Here is a 24279-nt window from a genome sequence, read left to right on the forward strand (position 1 = left end):
AACATTACATGCATTAATGTTAAAGAACATCACATGAAGTAAAAACTATTGGTTTAACTGTAGGTGGAAAAAATATATATGTTTGTAGGTTTTAGAAGACAGACTCCTTATGTCCTTCACAGCGGTCCACTGCCTATCATTCCCCATATTTTGCAAACGATATACAAAAGACCAGACTATAATTCATTGTCTTATTTACTTAGTTACTGGGATTAAATCGTGTTTTTAAATGCAACTGCTATATCAGTAGTGGGCATGTATGGTACGTAATGAGTGTTCATGGAGGCAGGAGATCTGTTAACATTAAAATTATCATCCACTGAATTTTCTATCATTTAAAAAAATCTCTTTGCAGCCATCATGCATTCCCTCAGAGCTTGTGATCTCGTCCCACTGAAGCAGCCAAATCTGGCCAAATTACAGTCCAGGTAAGTTACTAAGAAATTTCCAACCAGTTTTGGAAATGACTGATTGCTGGACACCCAAGTGCCACCCACCTTAAACAAGATGTCTAATTTAAGGCAACAGTGTCCCTTCAAAGTCTGGATTATTTGGGTGTTATCCCAATTCTGGGCTTTGTAAATTTACACAGCTAAACCCGGTTAAAAACAGGCAATGAGTTGATTTACCAATCTAATACAGTACACTATTGGTTGGCTATATAGGCTGATCCAAATTTCCAAAGTGAGCTACTCTTTGTGACTTTAATCGCAGAGGATTTCTGAATTGTTTCTTGCAAATGGGCAGCTGTGTAATCTCAGAATATATGACTATATAATCCCAGAATATATGACTATATAATCTCAGAGTGTATGGCTGTATAATCTCAGAACACATGACTGTATAATCACAGAACGTGTACCTATATAATTTCAAAATATATGACTGTATACTCTCAGAATATCCTTATCTCATAATTTGTAATGAATAATCCCCAAGTCATACAAGGATTTTAATCTCTTCTCCATTATTCTCCAAGTCTGGCTCCATATTGTATAATATTACCCTCACTTGTCTCTTATCGCCTCCCATCCCATCGATTGTTCTCCTTCTCCATCTGTTCCACTTTTATTCCTCCCTTTCTCTCTCCTCCCACTCGCCGGACGTTAGCAGCGCCCCGCAGGCTCCAATCACTCGTCGTCAGCCATGTTGTTGGTGTGACACACCGAGCTGTCAGCAACAGGTTCTCTGAGCAGAAACGTTGGCAAACTTAACATATCTCCTGAAAACGGCAGCTCTCCGCGGATACTAAACTTTGAGAGCGTGTGTGGGAAACCGTCCAGAAGTGGTGGCTCGTCATTTGCGGCCTCTCGAAAGCTTAGAAGTTGATGTTTTTGAATCGTAGCGGTGAGAGAGGTAGGCAAGCGAAACTGCTTATCTAAGCATGACCGTAAGTTTGATGTTCTCATAATAATCCCTTTATAGACTCCCTGTTGACTTTTCGATATTTTTAATGACTTTTCCGTGTTCGTGTTTCCTTGTGTACCTTGTTTAATTTGAAAATATGAAAGGAAAAAGTGTTCTTTAAAGAGGTGATGCTTCACCGTGGATGCCAAACAACCTGGGACCGTCAGAGTTGGGTTAGCTTGCTAAGTTGTGTGTTTTCATTAAATGTTTTGTTTGTGGACAATCAGATGAGGAGTGTTTGTTGGCGCTTATTTTATGGCGAAAGTGTATCTGGGAGGTTTGTGAGAGCAGATTTGCAGGAAAGTCTCCTAAATTCCTTTTAGATCAAACTAGTTGAGCAGGTTGCAGGCAGGTCTCAGTGACTGGTGACAAGTGATCAGGGAATGCGACTCTTTTGGTTTATCTAGAGACACATACACAAAGATGAAGGTTGAAAATGACGTTACCGTCCCCAAGTGGAAATGTTTGTGTGAATTATTGGCCTGCTCGGTCTCAGTTGTGCAGTGACCTAATTAGTGAAAGCCGCAGCCCACACAAATATATTTAATGAAAGAATTCAAAATATATTTCTTGTGTTAATTCCAACTCAATAGCTGACAGGGTTACTTCACCATATTTATTATAGGCTACTGTAGATTGGTGCTGCTGCACACAATCGTTCTTCCCTGCGAAATAATCTCCGTTTTTACAATTAATTAAGACCATGAACAGTGAGCTTGGGGGGGGAGCTAACTGAAATAGTATTGGGATTGTAGAAAACTAACTATTATCCACACATCTATGCATTTTCTGAACTGCTTATCCAATTCAGGATCGTGGGGGTTCTGGAGCATGTCCCAGCTGTAATAAGATCAGAGGTGGGGTGCACCCTGGACAGGTCGCCAGTCTACCACAGGGCTAACATTAACACCTACAGCCAGCTTACAATCAACAATTAACCTAACATACAAGTCCTTGGGCTGTGAGAGAAAACCCACGCAGAAGGGTCCCAAGCCTGGAGGGTAATCCCATTCCTCCTTGCTGGGAAGTGCTAATCACTGCACCACTATGCCACTCACTAATAATAATAATTATTAAAATTTAAAATATAATGAGGGAAAATTCTTTTAGTTTTTATAAGTCTGGTCAAAGTTGGTCAACAAAACTTAAACCAGGAGGTATTCGTGCATATGATCAACTATAACTAAAGTGAAGGTAATAAAAACTTAACTGAAATAAGGGAACACAATGTGGAAAGTAACTGAACTGAAATAAAAATTAATCTGGAAACATGATAAAATCTACAAATAATATGAACTACTGTGAGTGATGATTGGAAAAAAGTTTAGTTAAAAAACTTGGGGGAAAATGCAGGATAACATATTGCAGCATTTATCTTTCTAACTTAGCAGGATGTTGTTTAAAAACCACATCACCACAAAAAATTATCATCAGTTGCTCCGGTGCTGTCTATTTCAGTGCAAATATTTTGTTATTGCATAACACTGATAAGTTGAGAGATAGTTCTTTTAGCTTTTTTTTTTTAAGAGTCTTTTACCCGAAGGCCAACCTTATTAGAGAGTTGCTTGGAAAACAAATAAGTGACAGAGATTTAGAGAAAATGTTTGAAAGGTCTGGAATGAAGTGCATGCTGAGTGTATCTGCTGTTCTTTTCTTTTGAGAAAAGCAATATTCCAGTAGCGTTTATCCTACCAGCACTGGGTAGTCATTTTGTTCCCCTAAATTGACAGGAAAATGCACAAATGTCTCTCTAATAAGGTAACAAAGACTTGTGTCCTTTAATATATGTGGGCACATCATGTTTGCGGACATCATCACCTACCAGAGTTCTGTTGTAAGCTATTAAAACCCTGAAATCATCAAAATATTAAAGTATTTAACATGCTGAGTTAGTACAGGGAGGAGTCTTACCAAGCTGCAGCTCTTTTTGTCCAATCCTAACTTGATGCTTGTCATTTTAATACTGGACACTAAGCAGCAGCCTACCGTTTTCCTCATCCAACTTCCATTTATTATATAAATATTGGTTCGATATTAACTTGTCAGTCAAACCAGACTCGCAGTCTTTTTTTAATTTGGCAGTGGTGAAGCATTGCCATGTTCCCACTGAGCCACATGCACAAGCCAAACAACAAATTTAGAAGTGTACGTTCTCCAGCCCTGTCATATTCAGATAGATGGACAAATCAAGGTGAGTCAAACCCAGGCTAAAAGAGGGAGAGGAGTGCCATGCCTCTTAAGAAAACAAAATCTGGCATTACAAACATAGTTAATCAAACCCAATCTGAAACGCTGCAGGTTTGCTTTGCAGCCCTGAGCGTGGTAGATGGGTGTTTACTGCAGAGCGGGTGGATGCTGAAATATCACTTTAATAAAACTACCCGTTAGTTGTCTCTGTATTGTGGGAAGGAATTGAAAATACACATTAAAAACAGCTGAAGAGAAAGCTTGGGTAATTTTACTGTACACAAAGGCAGACACAGAGGGGAAGAAAGGGTGTCATCGGGCAGAAACAGAACTGTGGATGGAGTTGATGTCATTGGTGTGAGGTCAGCGAGAGAGGCGGCAGAAAATCAATCATTCCTTAGAACGGCATTCATGCAGTGTTTGTCTCTGAAAAGAGCAGTGATGATGACAGGACTGGTAGGGTGCAGTTTTACATGCAAAGTTATGAGAGTTGGTGAGAAAGTTGGGGGGGGGGGGTTGCTCAAAAGATGGTCACGAATGAGGAACTTGAGCAAGGAGAATATGTTTCTGTTCTCAGTCTTGTCCCTATCCCTGACAGTGTTACATCATGTTTGTTATTTCTTGATTCACTCTAAGCAAGGGTGGAATGGCAGTGAGGTACACAGTAGCACAAAGCAAACGGTATAAACAGACAGAAAGAAAGGCACATATGGTTCAAAGTGTCTACTGAAGAAGCTAAGGTCAGAAACAGTCATGCCATTTATCCAACAGGTTTCACTGTTGTGTATGCTAACTGATAGACAAGCAGGTCCACAGCAGAACTCCAAAGAGCAAATTGATATGCATATAAACACAAAAACTCTTGATTGTAGTTTGTAAAGAAAAGCTCTTTCCGCAATGGAATTTAGACTGTTATGGTCGAAGAAAAATAAGATCTAATGTCCCACTGTTCATTTTGATTATTTCTTTCAGTATACAGTGCTTATGTGGTGTAATGGACATCAGTGTTACTGTTTTGCTGGCTGTTAGCAAGTATACTACTGTGTTTCACCACCTCTCCACCATTGTGAAAGAGCTGTTTCATGAACTGCAGGTTGGGACACTGTGAGTCACATGTCTATTTATGTACCGAACTATGACAAAAGCAATGGCTATTGCATGTGTGTTCACACCAAGATGAGTGGACACATAAAGCAGACTTATGTGTTTTGCTACCCAGGGGTTATCATATTTTCCACTTCTCAGATTTCTAGTTGTACAGACAAGCTGTATAACAGCTGTTCTTTTTTGGGTTGTTTTATTTTTAAATCCAGAACTACACAAGGTTTTTAAAAAATATTGTTCATGCACACACTGTAACTCAAAAACAGCATCACACACAAATAGAGCTAGAATTAGGAGGAAGTCAAAGTGTTGGGCATAGGAACATCAGTAGTTTGGATTCTTGCTGTTATTCAGATTTGAAGACATGCATTGCGGTTGCTGCTCTATTGTCATTACAGAGAGCTTCTGTTCACTACTACTGTAGTGCATTCAGAGGTTTTTAGACATTCAAGTTTTTATTTCAGTTTTTTTACAGAACTATGTACATTACGCCACACTTATTGTAAACTTTGGTAAATCAATGAAAATATCAAATTTTCTTTTTCATTTATATGTTGATTAAAATGTCTTTAGCAGCAGTAACAGCCTCAGTCCTTTGTGGGAATTATCACACGTTTGACACACCTTTCTTTTGGACGTTTCTACGTTTTCTATCGTTTTTCAAACTCAACACAACTCATAAGGAGTGTTGGTCCACAGTAAATTCACGGTCTATCTGAGAGCTCTGTTGGGTTTGTGCCCAGATTGTGGCAGGGTCAGTTCAAGACTGTCAGGGGAGCCACCCTGTGTTTTCTTGGCAGGATCCTTAAGGTTGTTGTCTTGTTGAAAACCACAGATCCTGAGCGCCCAGTCTCTGCCTGGTGTCTCCTGCAAATGCTGTTGGGAACTGTGGCTTTATTTAAAAGTTCATATTTCAAACCATAGACAGCATAAAAGACCTACCAGGATGTCACCTTTTGAAGTTTTGTTTTGAAGCCTTGAGATGAATGTAAATAAAGGTAGTCGTTTTCCTAATAGACTTTTATAGGATTAGAAGTTTTTTGCAACTACAGCTATCGCCATCTGGTGGCCACTAGGTAAAATCCACATTTTTTTAGGGGCTTCTTATTTTTGTAACAAGGAAGCTATGTCCATCCTCTTTACGCTCTCTGAGTTAAATTCAACAAACATAAGTAGAATAATATATAGCTCACTTAACTTGTCACGGTTTCCATCGGATCTTCTTTTCTTTTAGTTTCACAAGACTTTTTTTCAGCTTTGCGAGTTTCTCTTGTTTGTCCAGTACTATCTAAGCTCACCACCTTTCACAAATTGTATCTGCCTGCCTGTCTCCTAAATGTAGTTAGAGGTGCATTTTTCTGCTTTTCGTATTGGATAACTATCAGCACATGGCTTCTAGGTGAGTTATTTCGCCTGCTTGCAGTAATGGCACATTCCATCTACAAGGCAGCTGTCTCCTTGATAGAGCGATTCAGTTGTGTCAAAACAGTGCATCTAGCTTAGAATCTGTTTTGCTTTTCCTTTTCCTACTTGTTTTTAGATGTTTTTAAAAGGTTCTTTATCACTGATTAAGTATAAATGAGGTTAGTTTTTAAGTTAGGTGGAGCTCTGGTTGTTGATCTTCACTCTGATTTTACCTTCGGGGAGTCTATGCAAATGGTGGATCAGAGGTATTCATTTAGCAGCACAAGGCTTCTACTGAGGCAGTGTGTGTTTATGTGGAGGGCGACTCCAGAAGGTATTTGCATGAAGTTTGCAAAGCTGACTCTGCCACTGAGGTCACTCCTTTTTGCTAGCCAAGTCCGACGTTCAGTCGGTCAGTTGGTCAGGCAGCCGCCCTGTGAGGAAAGTTAGACTGCTTGCTTACTCTGGAAACAGTAAACCTTAAAGCCAACAGTCTGCTGCTTTCTTTCACTTATTCATTCAGATTCCTGTAGTGTTGGATTACCAGACATTAGATTCCATGACTTCAGTGTCAGTGGCTTTCAAATACCTCCATAAGTAAGTACATTTCTTGAAAGGAACAACCAAACTGTCCATTGTCACTGCTGATGGCAATATAGAGAGTACAATGATATGCTCTAAATTCATTTATTTATGATTGTATTTGATGCTCTCCATCTAAACAGCTAGGAAAATAGATGGGAGAAGCAGAGGAAAGAATGGATGATCAGAGATATCAAATAAGAGTATGGTCTGACTCGGGAAAGGAAGGAGAGAGGGAGAGTGACAGATGGCAGGCAGTAGATTAGCCCTCTCTTGTTATTCTCTGCCCTTGTAAGAGCGTCAGCCAGGCACTTTCTTTCTGTTTTTTTTCTCTCCCTCATTCATATTCTCATGCACAGGCTTCTTGTCACCAGATATGTCAGTAATCAGCTATAAATGACTCTTTAATCTGGAATACTGTGTCAGTTTCAACCACAGCTCTCACGCTTATTTTTTAGGACATTAAAAGCTGCCTCTCTCTCGCCAAGATCTGTGATCACTTCCTGTCAACTGATGTTGGTTAAGGAAATGCTTCTGTTCGTAGGTTAGGCAGGAAGTGCTGAGCGGAATGATTAGAATTTCTCTCCTGCTTTTCCTCCTCCACCTTCATCATGGCCGATGGCAGTGTGATGATAACAGGGAAAGCTGTCATTCTAAAGATGCGAATATGAAAGGAAAAGAGAAAATGTGAAGAAAAATAGTTGACGTACCAGTCGGACAGTTAAAGATTACATCTGTATTCAGTGTTGCATTACTACTGTTATTAATGGTTCTATAAATAAGTTCACATGTCATTCACAACTGTCTCAGATCTAAACAATTCTGTTCTGTTGTGCATGTTGTAATGATCATTTAACAGGAAGAGTGCTACAGCAGCCACAGATAAGACCTATAACTATTTCTCCAACCCAGCATAAAGCTACTTACCGGCTTCTGTCAACAAGGAGCTCATATGTGATACATGAGACATAGTCTGCTACATTTACCCTGTTATTTACATTACAATCAAACCCTGTGCACTGTCCCTATATAATAATATTTTAGTCTGGACCAAAGTACTGGGACAGACCTGCCTGATCACACAATCACATGCAATTACTTGAAACTTATAAACCCCAACCTTCAAGAAGAAGCTGAGCTTCCTACTACATAAAACAGGTTTATGCAACAATAGGCCAATTCCCACACTTTGTTTGCAAGTGCATGACTCAACAAGAGCGGTTTCAAAGCCTGATGAGATAGAGAAAGAGTCATAGTCACTGCTAACAGGAAGGCAGGTTTAAAGTCATTAAGAGTATTGGTTTGTCGCTTTAGTGTAGTAGCTTGTCTTTACTCATTTTCAACAGTTGAATGTTGACTTTACTCTAGATGGACATATCGTAATCTTATCTATAGCTACAAATTGTGGACAAAGACTGAAAGTGTATAAGCAGCAAAACAACATCTGGGCTTAGTCTTAAAGGGCGTTCACACATGAAACAGTGTGCTTGTTGAGCGTTGGTTTGTTGCTGAATATTGGTAACCAGTGGAGTTTGTTTTGTGGTTGTCTAGGTAAAGCTCGAAGGCAGGACTGGGTAATTTTCCCCAGGGGTCACACAAGAAGCTCGCACCATTGTAGAGGATAAACTCGTTCCTGGTGGATATTAACTTTAAAAATTAATTACCCACCCCTGTGCTAAGGTGTCTTTCACTGTCGTATTTCAACTAATGCTATCCTTTGATTAGACTGTTGCCTTCATGACCTGGACCCACATAAGCTTTAGAAAATAGAGAGCTGGAAATATCCTAACAGGATTGATTCTTGTATTGTGAAACTTACAGATTTTTCAAGAGTCTACAAAAACCTTTCTTCTATTGCTCTTAGGAAAAAAATGTAAATGGTTGTAATTGTAACATTTGCTATAATTAAGTAGTCCTATCATGGACTGCAGTTGAACAAAAACTTTGTGTCTATAATAATAACTTGATGGTGTTTGCATCACACTGGGGAATAAACATGAACAAAGTATAACATCGGTACATCAAACGTGGGCAGTTTTTTGAAGAAGTGGTGTCTGTTTAACACCAAAGGGCTGTAGATCCTTTGTTCAGTCTACATTAGCTGATCAAACAACTGAACAGGGGTTTGTATTCCTGGACACAGTAAATGTAAATAAGTGCGTGTCGGTTTAGCTTTTGTAGTAGCATGGATTGCACTCTGGCCACTACGACGTCAGTGTTGATAGTACAGAAAAAAGTCCATGTGGTTGAAAAGATTTGGGATGCGGCCAAAGTGAACAGGAGAAGCCCTGTTTGACTCTGCTGACCGACCAGAATCTCTCTCTCTCTCTCTCTCTCTCTGCCTGGTCTGTCTCTGTACCTCTCTCTGCCTTTTTATCTCCCTGCTCTCTATGACAGTACTATCCTCTCTTAGCTGCAGTATTGACTGATTACTGGACTGTGATTATGTGTGTTTTGCAGATGGCTGTGAACAGTAGCTGAGGACGTCACTGGGAGTTCTCCACCTGCGAAAATGAATGGTAAGACCACTGCGTTTTGTGTGTATAAAGGACAGTGTTAAATCTGTGTGGAGAATGAAAGAAAGAAAGAGGGGTGTGTGAATGTGGCTCTGCAGAGCTGCTGAGGCCAACATAAGGCTAGTTTTAGTGATAATTGGTGGGTTGTGTTTGGCCTATGTTTGTGTACATATTCTTGACCAGCTTCTTTATAGTTTGACACAGTTGTGCTAATTTTGAAGTCTGGTCCATATCTTTTCTTTTCTTTTCTTTCTTTCTTTCTTTCTTTCTTTCTTTCTTTCTTTCTTTCTTTCTTTCTTTCTTTCTTTCTTTCTTTCTTTCTTTCTTTCTTTTTTTTTAAAACCCACCAGGTATACTGATAGCTTCAGTGACAGGACTAAAGTACCCAGATTAGTATGTTTTTGGTGTTGGTGCAGTTTATATATGTTGTAGGGCTGTGCGATATGACCAGAATCTCATATCCCGATATAAGAATTCTATCATCCCGATAACGATATAAATCACAAAATGTAACATTTTCTGTAAATTCTGTGAATCTCGGGCAGCTCGACTTGCGGGAAGTGTTTCCTGCTGCGCGTCATGTAGCTGGAGTCGAGCGTTTTAACAGATGCATGAAACTATACATTTTTAGACGTAAGTTGTAACGGCCGCCGTTTTCTTTGTGAGTATTTATTACATGGCTGCGGGGAAAAGCCTGTTCTAACGTTTGAGTCTAAGGTTTATTTTTTTAGCACCTGGCGGCTCTTTTTTACTTCTCATCCGTAAATAATCTGCTCTTCACGTGATTCAGTTTATTTTGAAAAGTCTGAACAGGCTCTTGAGCTTTATTGTGAAAGGTTTATGTGGAACATAAACAAGCGGACACGCGATGGTGTTACCGTCGTTGTTGCTAACCACAATGCATAAAAACAGGCGCTTGTCTGTCAGTAGTGTGGTTATATTAAATATAAGAGAAAGAGAGAACTTTAAGAAATTAATATAGCCACTACAGTGACCATGAAAACGATGAAAAAATATTGCCTAAACAGTTTATTTTGCGACACCACGAAACAAACAATAGCGTAAAATGAAACGATAGACGTTTTTATATCGTCATCTGATATATATCATTATATCGAACAGCCCTAATATGTTGGTGTTGTTGATATATCGTGGAGTTAACAGCCTTGGTGAAGAGCAGTAAAAGTGTCTTGTTTTGCACTTAACAAAGTGAAAATTGAGCTTCATTATCACTTTGTCAATACTGGTGGATTCCCAGTGTCTGACTGCTGCTGAGGCTGGCGTCAGGGTACTCTTTATCTGTGTCAGTTGGTCTGTGTGTGTGCACCTGTCTTCCTGTTTCCTTTTTTTACGCCTGTGTAATCTTGTGAAGTGAACTGAATATCTGATAAATTAGCTGACATTAATTAGAAAAATCAAACCTGCTACTTCTTGGGGTCTATTTGCCTGGTATTATTTAATCTCACTGGCTATGACTGAAACTTTACATTTCCTTTCCCCCCCTCAGGTGGTCCAAGTGTGTGGGCAATCTCCCCAGAGGAGAGGGACAAACATGATCAGATGTTTGACTCCCTCTCCCCAACGATGGGCTACGTCACAGGTACAGACATTTAAACATGCTGTTTGTCCATGATTCACACAGTGACTGGATGCCGGTTTTCAGAGTGCTATTTTATCATGATGAAACTGGAAATTGCAAATGGCTGTGACTCAGTTGGTATCCCTAATCCCCAGCCGCTCCCCATGCTGAAGTGTCCTGGTGCAAGACATTGAATACTAGGTTCCTTCAGATGGCATGCCAGTGCCTGTGTATGGAAGTAGAAAACATTGTAAAGTGCTTTGTAGCACCAATAAAGTTGAAAAGTGCTTTATTAATGAAAACATGTGGCCCGAGGACCAGAACCGGCCTCTGGACCATCTTAGTCTGCCCTGCAACATCCTAAAAGGAAAAAACCAGGTTTAGAGGCATCGTTATCTTAAGGAATCTGGAGCTACGTGACTGCAGTGCCTCTGTATTTTTTAATTTGTGTCTTCAGTTACCTATGCAGTGCTAAACATTAAACAACTGGCAAGATGCATATAAATGTTGATGAAATATTTGGATGGAATTTTAGTGAGTGTCTAAACGAGGGTGGCCTGCTGGAGAAAATGTTACCCACCTGTGATTTACAGTAATAAACAGACACGTGCAAATACAGATGCTCAAGCAACGAGGCACATGTAAATATAACTAATATAACATATGTATTAAAGTCCAGATAGTGATGTACAACCTCATACTTGTAAACTGACACTTTTTTGTTTTCTTCCCACTCTGTCTTTTTATAGGAGACCAGGCAAAGAAGCTTTTCCTTCAGTCAGGGCTGCCTGCATCAGTGTTGGCTGATATATGGTGAGAGAAACACAGACTCACAGTGGATAAGATGCTGTGCTTGAGAGGATCTTCCTGAGAACCCATCACCGTTTCCTTGCTTATGTTTTGTGTTCTGTCTCCCAGGAGCCTGGCCGATATGAATAAAGATGGAAAGATGGACCGGCTGGAGTTTTCTGTTGCTATGAAGCTTATAAAGCTAAAACTTACGGGTACACCACTTCCCTCATCACTTCCAATCATCATGAAGCAGCCTCCAGTGCGTGCTCCCACCATGAATAACCCCACCAACCCTGCCTATGGTACGATATTATTATTACATCGTACACTGTAGCAGTGAATGTGAGTTTGTTAGAAAATTAACATTTTACTATTTGCAAATATGTGGACTTTTCTTTTAATGGACATGGCCCACAAAAACGGGAAAGAACGAGCTGCTATGGCTCCTAGATAGAAGCGAAAATAGGATTTTTTTAAAATTTTTTTATGAAGATCCTCCATTCAAAGATTTTGGAGCACTTAGACTAATCTAAACTGTGTCTGACTGATTGTTTCCATGCATGCATTTAGTCACTGTGATCAAAAATGGTGTATCTAATTGTGTCATAGGAATTGGCTCTATGGTGCATGGAACAAACCTTGCCATGTTGACTCCTATGGCCGTGTCACCTATGACACCAATGACGGGCCTCAGCCCAATGGTTCCTTCATCATCAGGAATGAACCCACTAATGATGTCCACTGCCCCCACGCCCCTGGTTCCAACTATGGGAAATACCACAGTACCAAATGGCACCATGGGTCTCCTCCAGCCAATTTCTTCTGGAGGTTTGAATACTGGTATGTGTAATTCTCTTTTCCATTAATCAGTTAGCTGTCATTTTTGTCTTTTTGATCTTGTATCTGAGAGACTTCTAACAGGAAATCTATTAGGATATTATTAAATGTGCTACACTTTAAATATTCCAGGTTATCATAGCGCTTTGTGTTATCTGATCAATGCTAGTTGATCAGGTTGTCACGGCTGAAAACTAACTAAAGAAGCAAGTCCATGAAGCACCCTAAAGGAGAACTTTGTTCTGAAGATTTTCAGTTTTTCTGTTTTAAGAGAAGTTTTTGTCCAACAACTTGAACAACTTTGGTTTTGTTTTTTTTGTTTTTTTAAAGATTAGTACATTTGGAAAAGAGTGTATTAAATATTCTGCCAGCTTTTGAACATGATAAACTTGCATTAGCTAATAGTGCGCAGGATTTGTATGCAAGCTTCACCAGGATTGGAGTTTGGCCGCAGCAGCTTGGTAGTGCTTAAGTTTTGGAGTCCACTTAAAACTAGATCTAGATCCACAAATTTTGCAACACGTCGATGCTCTTAAGAAAATACCTCAAACTAATCAGAAACTAGATATCCTTTTGGTTGGGGGTCTCGAATAATGCATGTTATGGAGGGAATGTTCACCTTTGACTTAGGTGTGATCTGTTAGACAGCTCTTGTTTGTCTTTTTGGTTATTGCTTTCTTGATGCTTATCAGCTGTTTGTTGTAGCATGAAAACTGCTGAGGAGAAATGCTGGCTGTTCTCTCATATTAAATACTGTATATTTGCTGACGATGAAGCAGTTCTGGGTATTTTAAGGGAAAACCAGGAAAATGGAATGGCTCCTGTCCTGTTTTGCAGAGTCAGGTTTCTGTCTCATCTCCATACAAATGGCCTCCCTGTCCTTGACAAGGTTACAACAGTGATCACAGTACATTAATATAAGGCCTCTGCCATTTAAGAAAACTGTAAAGACAGAACCCTCAACTTTTCCACCAAGTGAAAAAAGAACATCACATTTTGTAATTGTGGTTAAGTGTGTGAATAACATTTTGTGCCCTATTGTTGAAATATGATTAACGCGTGTGTGTGTCTCTGCTTCAGGCCTACCTCTATCTGCGACCTCTTACGCCTCTCCGCTTGGACGCGCCTCTTCTCCTGCTGGTATAAACATGGCCCCAACACTGCTAGACCTGGGATCTGGCAGGTAAGACCTGCACATATACGTAAGCATGTCTGGGCAACCTCTGACTTGTTTACTTTGTCAGTTTCTTTTAGCCCTTTTCAACTAGTACCTGCTCATCTTGACTGGGTCTGTAGGGTTTCCATTAAGTGTTAGAACTCGGTTCTAGGTACTTTTTTAGTAACTACTCAACCAGGGTCCCAAGTGATCTGAGTCAACCCAAAAATGTGACAACAACAGCTACAGACAACAGACTGCCTGCCACTGACTGCCGATTCAATGGTGTCAAAAGCGACTACTCACAAAAATCTGCTCCGTGATTCATACAAATGACATTACAGGACTTCTGGCCGCATTGCTATATGTCAGAAAAATAAAATTTCAGAAATCGAGTCGAGTCAAGATGAATAGGTATTAATGGGAAAGGGCTATTATGCGTACAAACGTAAACATTTGGTGTATTGTTTTTCAGCTCCGGTTCTTCAACCCCGTCTGTGATGTCCCCCATGAATGCTGTTCCCAGTGACTGGGCTGTGCCACATGCTTCCAGACTTAAATACAGACAGCAGTTCAACAGCTTGGATAAACAGATGATTGGATACCTCACTGGTATAATGCATTTATTTGTATGCTCACTGTATAGGTTATATAAAACCAAACTATTTATGGAATTTAGGTGTGGAGACAGTTACTGATGACTTCATTTTCCTCCCTCTTTTTTTCCTCTGTATCAACCTTTAGTTAGCTTTAAGTAGTGGAGGCTATAGTAACGGGTGTGTTCAGTCACAGTGTTTCTCAACACACACATGCACACAGTCAAGTATTTGTTTGTCCTTTTGTTCTGCAAACCTTGTAAAACCTGTTCTTATGAAAAAACAAAGATTTATTGAAATGACAATGAAGGTCGGATTTTTTTTCCAATTTTCTTCGTAATGCAACTTGACTGTTATTACGCAGTCTGTATGGTAACAAAATTACACACTGGCTTCTTTTATTCCTTCACGTTTTGTGTCCTTGTAGACCTTTGTAAAAAGCTGAGTGTTTTCATGCTGTCACAGACTGTTTACCATCATCTGCTTTTTAGAATTTTGAAACTTTGTACAGTGTCACTCTAGGAAAAATTGGTTATGGTGTTGCAACTGCTTCGTGTCGTCACCACACCTTATATGTAGATTAATTCATATATCATCAGACACTATACTATTTCACACACACCACTTCTTTCTTCTTCCACACCCCCACACCTCTGTGCTCCACAGCTCTGACATTTGTTCCTCTTCTTACCAGGTCTGCAGGTGAAGGGTGTGATGGAAAGTACGATGCTGACAAAAATACAACTGGCCTCCATCTGGTAGGATTATGTGTATATTTTGGTGTGTCTGAACATGTCTTTTGATTACTACAGTCAGGTTTGGCAGCCAGAAGTACGAAAGGTCATTCAGTTGTAGCATTATCACAATACCGCTTTCATTATTAAGGAAGTAATTGTTTTTTGTTTTAAGAATGCTGTTCCCAGTATCTATTACTTGTTAAAATGGGTTAAAACTTCTGACAATAGATTTGCTGGGTTTTTTTTCTTTGTTTGTTTTTCTTTTGTTCTACAATATTTTTTACGCAACTGATTTATCAAATCAAATGGACATGTTTTCTACAGTTAGCTACTTAATGCTATAACTGTTAATTGTTTTTACTGAATTTGGTTGAGTTAGTTTTATATGATCATGCATCTTGTGCTTCAACACCTAGTCTGGTTATGTCAGAGCAGCTTAGAAGCATTTTTAAGCAGCAAGTCCAATAGCTGTAATATTGATGTTGTAATTGTAAATATGAGGTCCAAATATTCCTGAGTAACAATATTTATTTCCCATGAATATTATTCTGCTGCATTAAAGTATGATAAGTGTACATTATGTTTTATAAAAGTCCAACTTGCAAATTTCCTGCAGGAATTTAGCAGATGTGGATAAAGATGGCAAGCTACAAGCGGAGGAGTTTATTCTGGCAATGCACCTCGTGGATTTGGCAAAGAGCGGTCAACCACTGCCATTAACACTGCCAACTGAGCTGGTACCACCCTCACAGAGGTATGTGGACACACATGTTCTGCTTGACCAAAACCTCTCCAACATTCTCTATATATAAATGCTTGACGCAAGGTTTTTTTGCACAAAACCTTGTTATTATGTGAGTGATGTTGCATGCTGTATTTTCAAAGAAACTGATTGAAATCTGTATTGCAGGAGTGCCACGAATGGCCTCAGCTCTTCCCTGATTGATAACTTGGAAATTGAACCTCCACAGAAACCAAAAATGAACAGTCAGTACTACCAAAACACAACCAACTCACACAGGCAGCAGCTTTTTTTAAACTGAGGGTTCATGTGCAGCCAGCAGCTATGGATCATAAATATTTATTTTATTTTTTTGCACACACTGAGAAATACTAATATAATGGGTGTAGTTTGAGTTTCCCCTCTTCTTGTAACTGCATTTCACACCTCAGCTTTAACCCTCTTTTTTCTCCCTCTGTTTCCTTGGTTCACTACTATGGACTTCAAATAAGATGACTTACAAAACTTGCAGCTCATCTGTGTGTTTCCCATGTAGTGCATAGATTGACTACCAAAACTACAAAAGAAAATGATGCACAGATTAAAATAATCTTATCATAAATATGAGAGAAGCTGCGCATAGTAAAATGGAAACAGTCGGTCAAACTCTAGTAATAAGTCTGAGTCTTTAAAGAACAGCATCTGGAATGTGGTGCACGTATTGGTGACTTAGGCTACAAGTAGCAGCTGGAATGTTTGGACATTGTTAAATGCTAATCCTCCAAATCTTATAAAAATCATTCACAATTTTTTTTAAGACATGATCTCAAATAAATAATCAGTATTTAGTCACATACATGTTCACAATTCTTTTCTTAATGTTACATGAAAAGTACGGTGATCAGTCATGTCTTCCTACTTTATTTTCAGTATCATTTGAAGATAAATTCAAAGCAAACTTGGAACGAGGGAATGCGGAGTTGGAGAAAAGACGACAGGCCCTACTGGAGGCTGAGAGGAGGGAGCAGGAGCGGCGTGCTCAGAAAGAGAAAGAAGAGCGAGAGAAGAGAGAGAAGGAGGCTCGGGAGGCTGAGGAGAGAAGGAGGAAAGAGGAGGAGAGGAGGCTCGAGCTCCAAAGAGAGCTGGAGAGACAGAAAGAGGAAGAACGGCAGAGGGAGATAGAGAGAAAAGAGGTGAGGTGAACGTCTCTGAATGAGTTGGTTTGTTCGCAGTGATGCGTGGTGTACTTACTTCTGTGTGTCCGTTTATTCTAGGCTGCACAGCGGGAGCTCGAGCGTCAGAGAAAAGAGGAGTGGGAGAGGAGGAGGAAAGGAGAGCTCCAGTTAAAGAAGGAACAAGAGCAGGATGAAATCACCAAACTGAAAGCTAAGAAGAGGAGCCTGGAGTTGGAGTTGGAGGCAGTGGTGAGTGCTGAGGAGACATCTCAGTCCAACATAGAGCAAAAATACTTTCTGTCTACATGTTGTGGAGGTTTTTTAAGCTGAGGGTTTATCTCATCTCTGTTCTTCTGTCTCTACCTCTTTTAGGGTGACAAGCACCGTCAGATCTCTGACCGCCTGCGTGACTTTCAGAACAAGAAAAAACTTCAGAAGACTGAGCTTGATCTTAACAATCAAAGGAAGGAGGCACGCCAGCAGGATATTAACAATCTGCAGAAACAAATTGAGGTCTGTGCTTTTTCTTCCCCATTTTTTTTCTGAGTTTCATTCAGTTCCTTGTGTATTTCTATAATATTATAATATTATGACATTTAGTGCTGAAAGTAGCAAGCATAGTTGTTTAGTAGTTTACCTGTGTATATGAGTATTGCTTTATTGAGAGGGGGTGTGTCTGTTAATCTTTTTTGAAACTCCGCCCCCCTCCAGTGATGCATTTTTTGTCTTTTCTTTTTGTTTTTTATCTGTTAGGAGTTCCAGAGAAAGTTGTCCCACTTGACTCCGGAGCAGAAAAGACTGACTGAAAAGCTGAAAAATATGTCTCTGAATAACCTGCCTGGTTAGTAGTGGAAAAATTAACATGCCAAGCTTTGGACCATCAATCATAGAAAAATGGAAAATAAAATGAAAAGAATACCTCTTATATGGCAAATTGACTCATTTTAATTATCACGGTTTTCATTATACTTGTTGTAATTATAGTTACTTAATACATGCAACCAGAAGAAGTAAATGCAAACAATTTATGGATTGTTGTCTGATAGATGTACCACCAGTTACCGCAGTGACTGTATTTTATCTGCTTGTAGCATCGACAATGTCCACCCTAAAAGTGAGCATGACGGAGAAAAAAGGGACGTGTATGAAACTGCGAGAACAGCTGGAAGTTCTGGAGAAAGAGACTGCTGCCAAACTAGCAGAAATGGACCAGTATAACAAAGACATGCAGGTAGGAATCTGTCACTACTTCAGTCTGCTTATTGGCCAGATGCGTGTGGGGCAGGAGCAACAAAGTAAATACAGGTAGAAGGTGCTGTGTTCTCGTCCTGTGGCTAATAAACTAAGCAAGCCCTTAGTTTATTTTACAGCTAGTAGGTACAGTTTGTGTTCTTTGCATGTGTGTGGTACCGAGTTATGTTGGATTTAAACGGACTAAACACTGCAGGTGTGAAAACAGCCTTAGAAAAACTCTCATGAGAAAATGTTGAATGCTTGTTTTTGCAGTGGTTGAGGTTCATGGCAGCCGTGTCCGGGAACAATAGTTAATGTCTTCCGGGAACAATAGTTAATGTCTTCTTGCAGTTCTTCTGGAATGTGTAGGATGGTTTCCATCCTTGATCAGTTAAGGACCAGAATCTCAAGCTCTGTGGTTTATATTATTTTTTTGCACTTATTCTCAGCAGTGCAAAATCGTAGAACTGTAAAGCTTTGATAAAAAGGGGCTGCTAGTTTGGATCGACTTCCTTGAAACATATTTATTTTAATTTTTTTAAGGAGACCGTTTTCCTAATATAAATTTAAAAGCAGTGATTTAACAAATTGCATATTAGACTGTGTCCTTTACAGCTGATCACTAATATTGCTTCCTGGCCCTTGAGGCCTTTTTTGTCTTTCTCCTTCCCTGCCATACTTCCTACTTTGGCATCTGATACGTCATCTTAAACTTTGATTCCTCTTTTTCCTCGTCTTCTGGACATTTCTGCTCTTCCCTACACTGGATCCTTTCCTCTCTTCCCATTCGCCCATCTCATTCCCCCTTTCAGTGTGTGGGTGCTGAGGAGTCAATACTCCAGGCTCTCCTCTCTCTGCTGGCCTGCCTCCGTAACCTCTTCTGCCTACTAAAGGTTTTTGCTTTAGGTCTCATTATTGTTCTTGCCTTGTTGTATCTTGTGTTTTGGTCCCCTAATTTATCTCTTTCTTTTCTACTTTTTCTCATGCCTGCCTGCATAATATTTAGTCAGGTGTTTGATGCTGTTTGTTTATAGTGCCCATGTCCGTCTCGCATCCTTTAATTCAGCCATTTATCTTTCAGACAGCTAGTAATTATGTGAACTGTCTTTGTTTACACCAGGAACTGAGAGAGAGCCAAAGAAATCAGCAGGCTGCACTGGAGAAACTGCGCAGCATAAAAGAAGACAAACAGCGTGAGCTCATGCGAAAGAAGGAGCAAGAAGAGGAGATGAGGAGGAAGGAAGAAGAGAGGAAACGACAAGAGGAGGAAAGGAGGCGCAGGGAGGAAGAGGAAGAAGCTCAGAGGTACACTTTGAATTTACATTTGTGTGTTATAAATATTAGTCATCAGTTATACAGCAGATGCCATATGCTCTTTTTCCAACCAACACAAAACGTATTAAGATGTTATTGAATACTGGATATAATTTGTTATTCAGTCAAGTTTGATTATGTTGTTTACTTAAAAAAAAATAACCTTTTTTGTCATGATCAAAAAGATAAAGAGACCAATAGAAAAAAATGTAACAACTCCATATACTGATAATTCACACAATTCTGAGCTGAAAATAATGTCATCAGTTCAAAAAACAAAACCCCAAAATATGCAGGATCCATATCGAACAATTTACGCTGAGATTGACACTTTAGTAGATCCAAAACTTTTAGCCTAGAAAAGGTTCCCGTGCCATCTCCAGCATCTTCTGTTTGTCCTCAGAAGTTTTTCATAATTTTGTTCTTCAAACCAGTTGAAATAGCTTTGGATTAACTTTTGAGATATTTTTCCTACATGGCCTCTTCTCAAAACATTTAAATCTTTCTGCATTTTCTTCAGTTATCTTTATATCAGTTTAACTTAGTAATAGTTCATAATTCATAACGACCAGTTAATAGTGCGTTAATTTGAGGTGTGTATGCCTTATAAACTCCACTGGGCACATTTCCAGTCCTCTGATGTGATTTAGGTCTCAAATTCTTCTGGGCTGGGGTGGAAGGTGTGGTGCACCCTGATATATTGGTGGTTGTGAGAAATAGCTTGGTTGTTTTGAATATTTTCTCACATCATCACAAAAAACTTTTTCATTTTAATGTTCAGACTTTTAAAGCTTGTTTTTTTTCTCACTTACAGGCGTATTAGGATGGAAAGGGAGCGTCAGAGAAAGCTTCAGGAAGAGATGGAGGCCAAACAGAGGGAAGAGGAGGAGAGACAGAGACAGGCTCTCATCCAGGCTGCCAAGGAGCAGGCAGAACGAGAGCTCAGATCAAGGGAGGAGGCAGAGCGGAGAAAACGAGAGGAAGAGGAGAGAAGGAAAAGAGAAGAAGAAGAGCGCCAGCGCCAAGCAGAGAGGCGGAGGCAGGAGGAGGAGAGGCGAAAGCTGGAGGAGGAGAAGAGGAAGCTAGAAGAAGAGAGGAGAAAACTGGAGGAGGAGAGGAGGCAAGAGGAGGAACGACGCAGAAGGGAGGAGGAGGAGAGGAAGAGGTTAGAGGAGGAGCGGAAAAGGTTAGAAGAGGTGCGAAGGGAAGAGGAGCGCCGAAGGGAGAGAGAGGAGGAGGAGAGGAGAAGACAGAGGGCTGCTGAAGCAGCTTTCCGAGACGCAGAGGAAAGGCGAAAGCAGGAGGAGGAGGAGAAGAGGAAGCGGGAAGAAGAGAGGAGAAGGCTTCATCAGCAGCAAGAGGAGGAGAGGAAGAGGCGTGAGGAGGAGAGGAAGAGGCGTGAGGAGGAGAGAAAAAGGGCAGAAGAGGAGAGGAAGAGAAAGGAGGAAGAAGAACAGAGGAGGAAAGCTGAAGAGGAGAGAAAGCGGAAGGAGGAGGCATCTCGTCAGCAGAAGCAGCAGCAGCAGCAACCACCAAAAACAGGAGGGAAGATTGATATTCAAGCTCTGCTGAGAGGGCTGGAGGAGCGGAAAGGTGTGAGGGACAGTTGCATGTTTTGAAACCTTTATCAGCTTCTGTTGTCTTTGCTTTATAGATCACTTCACTTTGTGATGTCTGATTTGGTGCTACAGGTGGGCAGCCGAGGGCCAAGCAGCACAGGAAGTCAGCATCGCTCACATCCTTCAAAGCAGTCTACCCATTTACTGCACGAAACAACGAAGAGCTCAGCCTGGAAGCAGATGACATCATCGAGGTAGGAATAAAATCAGGGCTTCACTCTTTTTTTTTTTTTTTTTCTGTCTTTTTTTTTTGTTGTTGTTGTTTTTTGAACCTCAGCTTTTAACTTTCCTGTCTCAAACCTTCTCTCCTCTGCTCAGGTTGATGAGACGACAGAGCGAGAGGAAGGTTGGCTGTATGGCAGCAAGCAGGGGACGATGGGCTGGTTCCCAGAGAGCTACGTCGAGAGAGTAGGCCCATCGAATACAGCTGATAGAACTGCTCCTGCTCCTCCTGCTAAACTACCGCTGCAGTCACAGCTTAGTAATGCTCTTAAGGCTGCCAAAGTGTCCGGGACAAAATCTGCCTTCACACCAACACATTCTCCAAACCCTGCAACTTCTGAGAGTCAGGAACAGGTGAGGGCTTCACACAGCACTTACTGCTCCTTACAACTGTATAATTATTATGTGGATAGGTTCAACCTCTCTGTGCTGTTATCTTTTCATCAGCGGGTGGTGGGTACCCTGTTAGCCCAGGCGCTCTGTTCCTGGACAGCAAAGACAGATAGTCATCTGAACTTTAATAAGGACGATGTGATTCAGGTATTGGAGCAGCAGGAGAACTGGTGGCTGGGAAAACTGAACGACGAACAGGGCTGGTTCCCTAAAACATATGTGAAACCTATTGGAGAAGATGAGGGTTCAAAGTAAGTACTTATGTGTGGATCTTTACTTTTTCTAAGACATTAGCAGCTTTTTCCTTCTTGGATCTTGGATTTGGATTCAAAATCTCAACAGTCTTTTATAGCCTTGGAAATGGAAACGCTTCCTGTTATTTTAGTTTCTGACATACTAACAAGCCTCATTGTGAATGATTTTTTTTCCCTTTCCTTTTAGGAGACACTTTCTTCCTGAAACTTTACTGTAATGAAATACGCAGCTTAAAGAGTAATTCAGGCTGCAAAAATGTTAATATTTGGTTTATTATGGTTTACTCTTTAAAAATGACTCTTATTACTATATCACTCTTATTACCATCACTATATATATGTATAAAAGGGGAAAAGACATCTCTTCTTGTTTAACATTAATCATTTTAACATTTTAACTTTTAGTTTTGAAGCAGATTTAATCTGAACTTCAGCCTTCATAACAATCTAAGGTTGTACACTTTGTATAATTTAGACCTCTTTTAGACCACTAATAAGCAGAAAATTCCTGTGTGAATGAACATTATTCACTACTGACACACGGTTGAATTCAAGTCTTAGTGATCATGTGAAAAATACAGTTTTTCACCTTTCACGTTCAATCAAATGTAAACATAAGGAGATATATTTTTAAGGGTTGGCCAGCCTGATTTAGACAGCCTGTTGTATGGTGGGAACATTGGCCTTGTGTACTTATGTAAAATCAGTAAAACAGACAAACATACTTCATTGTCTTTTGTTAAATTAATTAATCTCCATTAATTTGCATAAACTCTGTAATCTGAAGCACATACCTGTGTGCCTTCCATATGTAAACTTTGGTGCCATTATCTCAAACTAAATCAGTCAAGTCAAGCCACATGATAACATGAGCAGTCATGTATGTACGCATGTATGCATGTATGTACTGTAATATTGTCTCTCTGTCTTTACAGTGTGAAGAGCTCCTCTGCTGATGTTTCTGATGGGGACAGCCTGCAGCTTGAAGGTAAAGTAAAGTCTTGTGAAATGTAAACTGTGCTTCCTGATATTGAATAAAACTAAGAGTCCAAACTGTATGCAGTCTGTTTGACAGTCTGTTTGAAGAAGTCACTTGGATAAGCAACGAAACGTTTCTCCCACTGAAAACTCAACGTCCAGATGAACAGAATCAACTTTTTGGGATCATATTTTAACATTTTATAAAGATTAAATGATTGAACAGCCTTAACTACACAATTTTTCCCTTCTTGCTGTCGATTTGTTTAGCTTTTCACATTTATTTAGATAATATATGCTTCATTCAAAATTCAACATTACTGTTCATCTGCTATCATTCAGGATTTGTTGACTCTTTTAGTTGGACTATAATGGAGGTTAGTTTATCGATGTAAACAACACGTGGGCCTATAGCTGTATTGTTGTGTTTTAGTCTTTTTGATTCTTTTTCTTTTCCAGAATTTGTGGCCTTGTACACCTACGAGTCTCCACAGTCCGGTGATCTGACATTCAAAGAGGGAGATGTGATCCTGGTGAGCAAGAGAGATGGAGAGTGGTGGAACGGCTCGATAGGAAACCGCACGGGCGTCTTTCCCAGCAACTACGTCAAACCTAAAGAGACAGATGTAAGAACACTCAACATAACACACACGGGGCATGAACTGGTCTGCTGCAATAAATAATTTGGGAAGGTCTTATTTAAGACTTCAGTTTGTGACAATTTCATAATAGATTGCATTATAACATAAAGGGTTATAAAAGAACACATACTGAAATATAAACCCATATTTTATTTTCAGACATCGAGCACATCTGGAAAGAAAAAGCAAGGTAACGTTCTAAGTTTCAAACATGTTTTGTTGAAGTCCTGATTGTACATTTTTCTGAAATAAGTTGTTTGTGTTTTATGTCCACAGAGGTCGCTCAGGTTACTAGACCTCACACTTCTACTGGTCCTGAGCAGCTGAATCTGGAAAATGGCCAGCTCATCCTCATCCTCAGCAAGGATGTCTCAGGCTGGTGGCTTGGTGAACTGCAGGTCAGCGTTTAGGGGTTTTTCAAGTTATAGTCTTTTTTTTTTTCTTTTTTTTAAACTAGGCTACCACAAGCCCAAAACAGATTCATCCTTGCTGACACAAAGGCACAAAGACAACTCGAATGTCTATAAGCATGAACAACGGTGAGAAGCCCATTAACCACAGGTCCTCACAGACTGAGTGGATGGGTCACCGTATAACAAGCACACTCATGTATAAAATTCCTCATTATTTAGCTTATAGATATTTCACACACACATATTCCACTATGAGTACGTATTTTCAACATATAAGAAGTGGTTCAGTCACTCATCTTCATCTTTGAGGCCTTGCACTCAACAAAGTCATTGACAACACTCATCTCCAAAGTTGTACTCATTCTGCCTACGTTTCTCCTTCCTCCTTAGAGAACCACTTTTATCTTTTTCTTTGCTAA

General features: G+C 40.0%; 1 protein-coding gene across 3 annotated transcripts in view; it reads left to right on the forward strand.

The window, feature by feature from the left end:
* Positions 1–1111: 1111 nt before the first annotated feature.
* itsn2b (intersectin 2b) overlaps positions 1112–24279 on the forward strand; it is a 34436-nt gene continuing 11268 nt past the window's right edge. The window contains exons 1-26 of one of the 3 annotated variants that reach the window (XM_084931238.1): positions 1112–1356; positions 9145–9203; positions 10708–10800; positions 11529–11592; positions 11698–11873; positions 12181–12411; positions 13489–13591; positions 14040–14176; positions 14855–14918; positions 15514–15651; positions 15808–15884; positions 16549–16811; positions 16893–17042; positions 17166–17306; positions 17547–17634; positions 17885–18024; positions 18839–18919; positions 19147–19331; positions 20155–20933; positions 21032–21153; positions 21278–21535; positions 21629–21825; positions 22764–22816; positions 23266–23432; positions 23607–23637; positions 23724–23845. In XM_084931238.1, the coding sequence (XP_084787364.1) occupies positions 9197–9203; positions 10708–10800; positions 11529–11592; positions 11698–11873; positions 12181–12411; positions 13489–13591; positions 14040–14176; positions 14855–14918; positions 15514–15651; positions 15808–15884; positions 16549–16811; positions 16893–17042; positions 17166–17306; positions 17547–17634; positions 17885–18024; positions 18839–18919; positions 19147–19331; positions 20155–20933; positions 21032–21153; positions 21278–21535; positions 21629–21825; positions 22764–22816; positions 23266–23432; positions 23607–23637; positions 23724–23845 (3867 nt within the window). In that variant the 5' untranslated portion in view covers positions 1112–1356; positions 9145–9196. The remainder of the gene's footprint in view (positions 1357–9144; positions 9204–10707; positions 10801–11528; positions 11593–11697; positions 11874–12180; positions 12412–13488; positions 13592–14039; positions 14177–14854; positions 14919–15513; positions 15652–15807; positions 15885–16548; positions 16812–16892; positions 17043–17165; positions 17307–17546; positions 17635–17884; positions 18025–18838; positions 18920–19146; positions 19332–20154; positions 20934–21031; positions 21154–21277; positions 21536–21628; positions 21826–22763; positions 22817–23265; positions 23433–23606; positions 23638–23723; positions 23846–24279) is intronic. The other 2 variants (XM_084931256.1, XM_084931246.1) reach the window with 2 other exon arrangements.

Source organism: Perissodus microlepis, chromosome 1 (genome assembly GCF_051167445.1).
Source record: "Perissodus microlepis isolate ML-2025 ecotype Zambia chromosome 1, ASM5116744v1, whole genome shotgun sequence".
Taxonomy (NCBI): Eukaryota; Metazoa; Chordata; class Actinopteri; order Cichliformes; family Cichlidae; genus Perissodus; species Perissodus microlepis.